The 11592-nt window shown below is 34.9% G+C and overlaps 1 protein-coding gene across 2 annotated transcripts in view; it reads left to right on the forward strand.

Moving 5' to 3' along the window:
• Positions 1-11592, forward strand: part of LOC107552634 (protein limb expression 1-like) — a 31167-nt gene that overhangs the window by 1401 nt on the left and 18174 nt on the right. For both annotated transcript variants that reach the window (XM_016234563.1, XM_016234564.1), the window contains exons 2-3: positions 6887-6997; positions 10935-11098. In XM_016234563.1, the coding sequence (XP_016090049.1) occupies positions 6955-6997; positions 10935-11098 (207 nt within the window). In that variant the 5' untranslated portion in view covers positions 6887-6954. The remainder of the gene's footprint in view (positions 1-6886; positions 6998-10934; positions 11099-11592) is intronic.

Below are 11592 nucleotides of genomic sequence, written 5' to 3' on the forward strand. Positions count from 1 at the left end.
AGGCTATGTGTCACCGTTTACATTTCCCACAGCGGGAGGCTTAAACAAGGCCCAGTTCATTCAGAAAGACTGCAGGTTATGTCAACAAAGCTGCAAACCCTGCTTGGCTCATCTGCTGAATGTTCTGCTAGTGTGCTTACGTGCACTCAAAGTTTGATTTCAGAGTAAAGGTGCGATCACACCTATCGCTGTTCTGTCAGTTTACGCGGGTAAAATCCAGTCATTTCAAAAGGAATCCATGCGATTAAGAATTTTTCTTGGTTTGAAAGTTACTGCTTTGCTTCATACATCACTGCTACCATAGATATCTATACATATCTGGCTACTACACTGTTGCCAATAGATAATGGATAGTTTTTTTTTTGTCAGCCAAATTTAGCTATTGTGACCGTACCTTAAAGCAATAATTTGTCTTTTTAAAATGGCATGTAAATGGTTTAGCCTCACTGAAATTGCACCAGGCAATGAACATAAAAGCTGACAACAAAGCTGGATAATTTTATGAGCTATTTACTATGATGCTTATATATATATATATATATATATATATATTGTTTTGTCCTTTTTGTAGCTTGACATTTTTTTCAGCATCCCTATGTTTATGTGCATCCCTTTAAAGGGCAGTCACTTTAAGCATGTTAAATTTCTTTGCGTTAGTGTTGCCAACTAATTTTCAGGGGAAGTTGCTAAATGAAGGTCAATTTGTTGCTAAAAGTTGCTAAATCACATTGTGATGTGATTGCGTAGTCACAACGCAAAATTGTCACTACATCAAATCTCAGCAAAAAATATATTTTAAGTATGTTAATTTAGATTTGTTTGAAAAATCATATAAATGCATGATATAAAAAAATAATTTAAATACACCATTGAATTATTGAAAACTCACATTTTTGAACGATTACAATTTAAGTTTTTGTTTTTATTAGCTAGTAAACTAGTAAAACTACACATTCTGAACAATTATACTTTTAAGCAGTGTATTAGTAGTCAGTATGCTACATTCTAAGAAAAGTCTGTAAAAATAGGGCACAATCTACAATGTTAATATGAAGGAATTTTCCTTATTGATATTTCACAGGTTGTTTTTTTTTACGTGCATTTTAAATTACGCATTGTATTTTGTGTTTTTGGGTTACAATGGATAATGGATAATGTCCTGGGATTGTGAATTACTATACCTTTTCCTTTTACATATTTTTCTTACAGTGTACTAACTGATCAACAAACGCAGGTACAAGCTACTAACATTGTGTATCATGAATGAACAATTATTCAATTAAATTGAATAGTTGCAAATAGCAATTAGAACTTAATTCATGTGATGTGTGTACTTCTAGGCATATTTGGTTTCCTCTTTTTGTGTAATTAAGATGGAAAACATGTGCTTTTTATCCCAAGTTGCTAAAAGTTGACAAATAAATTTTTAAAATAGCTAAATTTGTTGCTAGGTGCTTTTGGAAGGAAAAGTTGCTAGGGTAGTCTGAAAAGTTGCTAAATTTAGCAACAAAAGTGCTAAGTTGGCAACACTGCTTTGGACACTGCAACTGTTGTGATATGAGATCATGCTGCAGCGTCTGAATTAAACATATAACAAATAATAATAAGTCCAAAATGTACAAAAAAAGCGACTTTAAAAAAAAGAAGAAGTTTGAAATGCTGCAGCTTTAAAGTTTGTGTTCTTCTAATTCAGCTAAGATGTCACCAGTGTTGGGTAAGTTACTCTAAAAAAGTAATTAATTAATAGTTAATAATTACATCTTCAACAGTTTAATTAGATTACTGTACAAATTACTCTCTCCAAAAAGTATTTCATTACTTATTACTAATTACTTTCTAAATCTTATATCAACCATGACAAGTTAATGATACAAGGATAGACATGAAACAGTTATTTTAATTCTTTCAAGTAACTACATAAATTATTCTGGTCACACTTTAGATTAGGGTCCAATTCTCACTATTAACTAACTATTAACTATGACTTTTGCCGCAAAACATACTCCTAATTACTGCTTAATTATACTTAGTAAAGTAGTTGTTAAGTTTAAGAATTGGGTAGGATTAAGGATTTAGAATAAGGTCTTGCAGAATAAGACATTAATATGTGCTTTTTAAGTAATAATAAACAGACAATATCCCAGTAATATTCATGATAAAAAGTTAATAGTGAGAATTGGACACTAAAGTGTTACCAATATTCTTATTAACTCACCATAGTATTTAAAGTGAGAAGGGTACATAAAAAGCATACACTTTAAGGTTAGACTTAACATTTTGATGTTAAATCCACTATTATATTGTGTTTAAATGTTCTACAGTCTATACACAGTATTAAGTTAAATTACATAAGAAGTAACTGTAATTAAATTACAGAAAAAATAAGAGTAATCCCTAACTTTACGGTTTCAAGGGGAAAGTTATTAAATTACAGTAACTAATTACTTAGTAACACCCAACCCTGGATGTCACGCTGTGATGTATCAATCTTATATTATTCACACGTCTTCAAGTGATACAAATTTTGCAGGTCAGAGTTTACCAAACTGGAACTTTGGAATGCAGCAAAATGTGTATGAATGGACATGAATGGAATGAAAAATGTAGTGTGAGCGGCCCTTTTTTCCTGTATAGACTGAGCATGGTCATCAAAGATGTAGGAATGGAGTCAAATAAGTAAAATAATGAACACACACACTCACACGTTTAAGAGCCATTCAACCCTGACAACCCGCCCAGGCTTTTTTTTTTTTTGATTGACGTTCAAGTTCCCAGTTGGGTTTTGATCTGACAGCTGCAGGCTTGAAGCTTTCAGTGACCTCAGTGGTCCCCCACACCAGGTGGTCTTTTCATTCCAGTGAATTCCTTGCAGCAATTTATCACCAAAAAGTGAGAGAGAATAGTTTAAAAAAACGGTTTAATAGTTGGGAGTTCTTCACAAACAACATCCAGCCAATTAAACTGTTCTGTGAATTCTTGCAAACAAATATATCTCCTCCTGTTGTTTTTGTCATTTCAGCTCCAAAGCTGTGTTTGTCTCAGTGCTGAAGCCCCTTTTCTGTGATACTGTGATTGTCATTTATGCTAAACACCTCTCTCTCTCTTCTCAAGGCAGTCTCATAATAGAGCTTGACTCTGAATGGAGCCCTTATTCCCAAGAACGAAAGACACAAGAAAGTAAAAAAAAAGGGCATCAGACTTGAGAAAAATGTGGTTTAGTCAATTATGTAAAGTGAATTGTGCTTCAAACATTAAGGAAGTAGGCTCATGGATGCTAAGTGGAGAAGAGGGAATAAAGTACGCTTTTAGTTCACCAGACTGAAAGAGCCATTCAGAGGAATGCTGTCCGCTACTTGGATTTGTTCACAGAACAATAGCCATTCAAGCATTCAGAGCTGCTAAATTGAAATGTTTTCTCGTAGAGTATGACTACACTGTGCGGTCTGAGCAGGATCATTACTTAGATTACATCATGGTCTAAAAAAACTAGGGATGCACCGATACCGATACTGGTCTCCTGTACTCATAGGCCTACTTGTTAAAATGCCCCGATATCAAAAGCCGATACCACACAGCATGTGATAAGTGCCATATTCAAACAAAGAAACACCAACAACAGAACAACAGACAGCAGAAAGGAGTTAAGGATGTTTACTATGAAGTATATGTATGGGATTTAGATCAAGACGCGAAATACGTACCAATAAGTACATATCACTGCAGTTTCCAAAAAAAATTAACACTAGAGGCAATAAAACTCAGACACCTTTTAAATTATTTTCACACAGAGTATGATTTACAGAGTTTCGATTAATAAAGCATAATTTTCGCACAATTACTTGAAGAGTATTATGTTGTGACTTCAAAACATTTTTAATATGCTGGGAGATTTGAAAACTGATGCTTTTGAATGTTAGCACCACACATATCCAGCTTCATATGAATGGGTTTTAACAGACGACAGGTTTGTTCGGTAGCTCACGGAGTACGGAGACGTACTTGAGTTCAATTCCCGTGTTACTAAGGTTCAACAAAACAGTTGCATATAAGGAAGTTAAAATGGCATGGTTGCATCAAAAAATGTGTTTTTATATCAGTTTTGCATTTGTTAACACTATCGGGTAGGTTTAGGGTTGGGTTTGGTGTAGGGCATATTTCAAACACGATAGAGCATTAACTTTTAGTGACAGTCCCCGGATATTTGAATTCTAAATCGCCACAATATGTACCTGAAGAAACGTAATAAAAACACAGCAATACGTACCTATATCAACGTAATAAAAACGTGCCAGAGATGTATAACGAGTGGTTCCCTGCATTATTACAGCACAGCACGTGATTACAGTACTGAGCCGCTGCAATGGAGCAGCTCTAATGCTATTACATTAAAGATGATGTACGTAGAGCAAAAAAATGAACAGTGAAAGTAACAAAAATGTGTAAAATACATTTTAATGGGCATAATTAAGTGTGAAAATAACCGAAGGATATACAGTGAAACCAAAAAATGATTCAGAGACCAGATATAATTTTTTATATTGTTTTACTAGTGGGTGCAGGACACTATAGTTCATTTACGTAAGTGAGGATAGTAAAATAAAGTAAACTGTCTTCTTCATACAGTGGACTACCAGTAAAATTGATACAAATTTGGGTCCAAAAATTATTCAGACCGAGTCTGGGAAAAACAACTGAAGTTGAGGTTTGCATGAAGCTGGGTGACAGCATGTCCAGGAGACTACAGGCTGTCATTAAGGCTAAGGGCTGCCCGACAAAGTATTGATAGTTGTGTAAATACTGTCATACTAACAGCTGTCTGAATTATTTTGGTTGATTGTAATCTATTACATACATTTCTATCAAAATGATCTAACATTATCAAGAAGAATTTGTTCTGACACAGTTTAACTCTGAGTTCTTGTCATATTTTATTATCATTTTCTAAACTATAGTGAATAAACGGTGATAATGTGAGAAATGTTGAAGGTGTCTGAATAAATGTTGGTTTGACTGTATCTATTTGATAAATGAAGTTAACCAACTAACATTATACATACCCTTTTGGTTTCTGTACCCAATATTAAAAAAATGTACAAATGCAATAAAAATATCGGTATCGGTACTCGGTATCGGCAAGTACCAAAAATAAAAGTATCGGTATCGGGCGAGTACTGGAAAAAGTGGTATCGGGTTGGTATTGGGGTTAACAATGAATCCACAAAAAGCTAACAAATGAATATGACATGGCCATTTTATTAATAATATATGGAATTGAATCACTCACAGTGGCCTCAAAAAGTATTTGGACTCTCAAGACACACTAAAAATATCTGGATGTCATTACATTAGATACAAAATACCAAACCAAGTAGCATATAATAAAAACAAATGACACAAGAACTGTTCTCAGGACTAACTTCCCATTTTTACAATAGACTTTTAAAATTCAATTCAATTCAATTCTAGTTTATCTGTATAGCGCTTTTCACGATACAAATAGTTGCAAAGCAGCTTTACTGAAAATTAAGTTTCTACAATATATTTAGTAGTAGCTTATCAGTGGTGACTATGTCAGTTAATGTACATATGGCAGAAATGTACGGACAAAATCAATTAAAGACGTAATCAAACAGACGATGGGAATAGTTCCAGGGAATAGTTCACCCAAAAATGAAAATTTGCTGAAAATTTACTTTTACTTGTGATGTGGATGAGGTTGTTTCTTCATCAGAACAAATTTAGCATTATGTCACTTTCTTACCGATGTAACCTCTGAAGTGAATGGGTGCCGTCAGAATGGCAGTCCAAACAGCTGATAAAAACATCACAATAATGCACAAGTAATCCAAATGGCTCCAGTCCATCAATTAATGTCTTGTGAAAAGCTGGGTGTATATGTAAAAAACAAATCCAGACTTTTTAACTTCAAACCATTGCTTCTGTTCAAACCACTGCTAAAATATGTGATTTCTATCCATAATAATTTTGATGTGGTAGGACAAAAAGGGATGGAGGAAGCGTTTTACTGCAGGAAACATTATTATGGATAATGGACTCATATTTTGGCAGAAATTAAAAGTTTAAAGTTAATTATGCGACCCAACATTTTTAGCTGTCCAAGAAAAAAAAAATGGTGTAGGATTTACTTAAGCAATTCTAACTCAAAAATTGCTAGTAAATGTCACAGATAATTACAAAGAAATGCAAGTAACATTCATTTAAACGTGAAATTTAGAAAAACATGAAAAGTAGAAATGCTGAAATAGTATTTTCTTGTATAACCTACAATCCCTTAATATTGTTTTATATATATATCTTAGAAAAATGGTGTTTTACAGTGCATATAAATTTTGGGTTCTTTGTTTGTTACAAGGATAACGGAGAGTCACTTTGCAAATGAATGATTTATAATTATATTTTAATGTTTTTTCCACCAATTTTTCAGGACCTTGTTAAGTTAAATAGCTATTTAAGTGGTCAATAAAACAGTCAGAAGTTGTCTGCTGTCCATCTTGGATGTTTGTTCAGTGAGTTGGGCACTGCATATGTAAAGCGTGTTGTGAGGGAAGGCAGGGGCATGCTGTGAATGAATGGAGAAGAGGGCTGCATTCCTGGGCCAGGGCTTAGTCGACTCAGTCGAGTGGGAGTGTGCAACAGGCTGTGAGAGTGTGTATGTGGTGAGAGTGTGTGTGAATATAAGGGAGTGCAGCGCAACAACCAACCTCACAGCTAATTAGTTCAACCCTTGACAAAAGGTGGGCCAGCCACTGAAGAGAAACCCCGGGGCTCCACAGACTGCTCTGGAGGCTAGAGAGGAGAAGGCTAATAGGGAACCTTTTCATGTTCACCCTTTCGGGAGCTTAACTGATGTTTTGAACTTCTCCAGAGCATGTGAGAGCTGAAGACAGAGAAGGAGGATTGCTGCAGGACGTGTGGGACTAGCAGTTGGAGATCATGTCTGGACCAGATTCTGATGATGACAGAACCTTCAAAGACTGTGAGTAAGACCTAGCAAACATATTTTAATATAGTGTGCACATTGTGATCTTTGTGCTTCATATTCTTCAATGTCATGATGAAGCAATGCAGCATCCCATAGATGAGAACTATAGGGGGAAGTTGTGTGTCCTATGGGTCAGCAAAACTAAAAGAATGTCAAAAAAGTTATTTTGAAATAAATAATATGCCTAGCTCTGGATGAATTTGGAGATTTCAATATTAGGGGGGTTCCTTAAGTGAATATGAAGAGATGATGAATAGTTATCCTTTAAGTGTGGAAGGTTACAGGTTTTAGTCTTGCTCTCCTGACAATTTAGATAAACCAATTAAAAATTGCCTCTGATTTTCAGTAGATATATACTGATTTTATTACTTTTTGTTAGAATTTATTTATACTAATATACACTACCCATTGTTTTAAAGAAAGTAACTTTTTTTCAACAAAAATACAGTAACACCAATTATGTTGTGGCAAAAGAGTTCAATTTAAAATAAATGCTGTTCTTTTCAATTTTCATTCTATTCAAAGAATCCCGAAGTATCACGATCTCCGCATTATTAAGTATAATATTAAGCAGCACAAATGCTTTCAACTGTTTTCATGATTTCTGAAGAATCATGTGACACCGAAGACTGGAGTAATTGCTGCTGAAAATTCAGCTTTGCAATTGAAGGAATAAATGATCAAATATATTAAAGTAGGAAACAGTTGTTTTAAATTGTTATAATATTTTACAACATTACTGTATTTTTTTTTGCATTTTTGATCAAATAAATACAGCCTTAGAGACTGCTTTGACCATAAGAGACTTCTTTCAAAAACATTGTTACCATCTCCGAACTTTTGAATAGTAGTGTAAACATAGTTATATACTTTTTATTAGTATTTAAAAAAAATTCCAGTAGTATTCTGGGGTAGGGTAAGGGTAAAGGGGATAGAAAATGCAGTTTATACTGTATAAAAACCATTATGCTCGTGCCGTGCACATGTGTGTTTTTGTGTGAATTTACTGGAATGAAGAGTATTTAGATGTGAATTACCGATGAGAAATGTGGACGACACACTCTGTGCTGAACATTGGCTCTATATGCCATCTATGACTGAAGCTTCCACTCACTGCAGGGAAGGATGATATTTAATAATATTTCATTTTTTAACAGCTAGTCAGGGGGAAGGATACAGAGAAATAACCTCAGATTTTTAAGGGGCTTTGATGAAAGACAGCCTTTTGATTGAACCAAAGCTCATTCACAAACAAGGCAGCTCATTTACCAGCAGACTGGAATGAAACACTCCCATATTGTGTTTTGAAGCATACAGACACCGACTGGGCGGTGCTCGCAGCAGCTGACTCTTTCAAACAAACAAAAAGTTGGAAATTTTCATGCTGTAAAAACAAGTCTGTGTTCCCACATGCATAGCCTTTTAACAAAAATATACCTTTGGTTCTCCTTCTCAATATTATTGCTGACCCCTTTAGAGGGGGTGTGTTTTATATGCCATGCCTGAGCTGATTAAAGCAAGACTGCTGCACAAATATTGCACTTACTGCGGGGTGTGAAACGCTGAAATCACACTACAACTCCCTGATGTGTGACGCTTGTCCACCTCACAGAGCTCATGGGCACCTGTTTGTTTAGCTAGGAAAATGTTTCCATGTGCTGAGGCCGGACAGCCGTCACACTGATGTTACAGTGAATGCTAGCCTAAATGGAAAGGTAGACGTGAATGTAAACAATATTTGTTAAAAATTAGAGCATAATTATTAAATGAGCTGGAATGACTAAGTAAATGAGCGAACATAAAATGATTAATTATATTTATCTTTGGTTTTCTCTGCCGCTCTATGATTGAACAACCTAACAGTGATTTAAAAGGTTTCTGGAAAATTGTGATTTGTAACCTAATAAACAAAATGTGTAGGGAAGCATTCCTGTAGCTCAAACAGTAGGCTGTGAGTTTGATTCCCAAGTATTTTGATCACATGAACTGATGAAATGTATACCTTGAAATTGATGTAGGTTGACTTGGATAAAAATGTGTAAATGCAAGTAAATATTGTGTTGGACAAGACACTGTCATCTATCACTAAAATACACTTAAAGGGGTCATATGATGCGATTTCAATTTTTGGAGTATTACAAGCTCTTGGTGCATAAAGGAGATCTGTAAAGTTGCAAAGACTAAAGTCTCAAATCCAAAGAGATATTCTTTATAAAAGTTAAGACTTGTCCACGCCCTCCTAAAACGGCTCGTTCTAACACGTCCCCACATGTCTACGTCACGATGTGGGAAGATTTGCATAATGCCACCCAAATGTTCACGCAAATAAAGAAGGCGTAACTTTTATTTTCGCTGTAGTCTTGTTGCTCACTCTAGCTGCCAGCCTCCGCTCACTCTAGCCCGCCGTGTGTGACGCTGTGTGTTTCGTTGTCATTATAATCCGTAATTATGTCCCCACTGAATGCGACAAATGCCTCGTTTATAATGGGTTTTAATGTTTTTGTCTCGTCGCTCCGGCTGGACAGGGCATCACAATATGGTAAGGGGTGTAACATTTCCGTCACACGCTTGAGGTATTCGGCCAATCACAATGCACTGGATAGCTGGCCAATCAGAGCACACCTCGCTCTTCAGAACATTGAGCTTTGTTAAAATTGACGAGTTTCAGAAAGGCGGGGCATAGAGAAGAAACAGTATGTGGAAAATAATGTGTTTTTTGAACCTTAAACCGCATAAACGCATTTCATTACACCAAATACACAAAATAATGTTCTTTTTAGCAACATCATATGACCCCTTTAAAGGGATAGTTCACATCAAAATTCTTTCATCATTTGTTCACCCTCATGTTGTTCCAAATTTGTGACTTTATTTCTTTTAAGGAAACAAAATGTCTCAATGTTTTTTGTCCAAACAATAAAAGCAGTGGACCCCAGTGTTTTGGACCCAATTTACTTTAATTGTATGGACAAAAACAGTTAAAACCTTCTTCAAAATATCTTCTTTTGTGCTCCACAGAAGAAAGAAGTACACAAGCTTTAGGACATGAGGGTGATTTAATTATAATCTCATGACAAAAAAAAAAAAAAGATATAACCTCATGTTTGAATTTTACTCTGACAAGCCAATTACTATTTTTTAGGCAGAATCTATTTTTTCGAGCAGAGGAAAAATGTTTTATTTGAATGTAAATGCATAATGATGACGCATGCACTTTAACATGCAGTTTTCCCCCCCGTTGATGATTATAATTAACGTGTCGGGTGACTGTGGGTATCAGAGACATAGATCAGTGTAAAATGGTAACTTTCATGTCAAAAGTTTGGCAGTGACACTGTCTGGGCTGGGTTTGATGAACAGGCACAATTTCAATAAACACAGCAGTCAAAAACCTCTTATGTAACCACTTTGACTCTTACATATTATAAACAGCTGAGCCTCTGTAGCGTATTAGTGATCTGTGCAGTAAAAGATTGAATACTAAAAGACAAGATTTTAATAAAATGCACAATATCATCACAAAGCATCTTAAAGGTCACTTCATTCTCATTTACTGACCCTTGTGTGTTCCAAACATGTATGACCTTTTTCCCTTACATTTTGAAGAAAGTTGTAGTCTAAACAACATTGGACCCCCTTTGACTTTCATTGTATCAGCGAAAAAATATATACATTTCTCAAAATATCTTCTTTTGAGTTTTGCAGAAGAAAAAAGTAATTCCAGTTTGGAACAACATGAATTTCCATTTTTTTGGGTGAACTATCCCTTTGAAAGAACCTCAAAACTGTCTTATTCAGTAAAAACAAAAGGTGACTTGGGAAATATGTGAGATAAATCATAGTCCTTCACTTATAGTGGTGCAGTTTGCACATCAAAATATATTTAATGTGCTCACATTTCAAAATATTCTCCTTCTTTTGTCGCTTCTAGTGAATGTTGTGGGAATGCTTCATCAGTTTTGGGAGCAGAAACAAGTGAAAGGCATGATGATGGAGACAGACAATTTGGTAGTCCATGAGTCCATTTCCTCACCCGGCCCTCCCTACATATGCTACGTCACCTTGCCAGGTGGCAGCTGCTTCGGAAATTTTAAGGTAAGTTAAGTGAATTTACATATGAGTTTCTACTACATTTTTATTTGGCATTTACTAAAAAAATATACAGTATATTCATAAAGACTCAATTTGCTGTTATAATTAGGCATTTTTTATTATTATTACAAAGCAAAAGATTTGTTTAAAATGAACTTTAATCCCTTAATTTCAGTACAATTCTGGCCTTTTTCCATTACTAAATTAGGTCTAGTGTCTTTTTGAACAGCATCTCATCAGTTCAAACATAAAAAAGGCTCTTGTGTTAAAATGAGGAAGGCCAACAGGTGGTTCTTATTTGCTAAATTACTCCTACCAGCTGCCAATCAGCGTGTGGCATTTTCCTTCAGTTCAAATGGAATGTTCTATGAAATTAATCTCGAAAAAAATAATGAGTTTATTTACTCACTTGTCAATATGAAGCACATGACATGAATGCAAACAGATCTTGTCATTCTGAAATGGATTTATATATAAATATATATATATATATATAT

This window comes from Sinocyclocheilus grahami, unplaced genomic scaffold (assembly GCF_001515645.1).
Source record: "Sinocyclocheilus grahami isolate Dianchi unplaced genomic scaffold, SAMN03320097.WGS_v1.1 scaffold454.1, whole genome shotgun sequence".
In the NCBI taxonomy this organism is placed as follows: domain Eukaryota; kingdom Metazoa; phylum Chordata; class Actinopteri; order Cypriniformes; family Cyprinidae; genus Sinocyclocheilus; species Sinocyclocheilus grahami.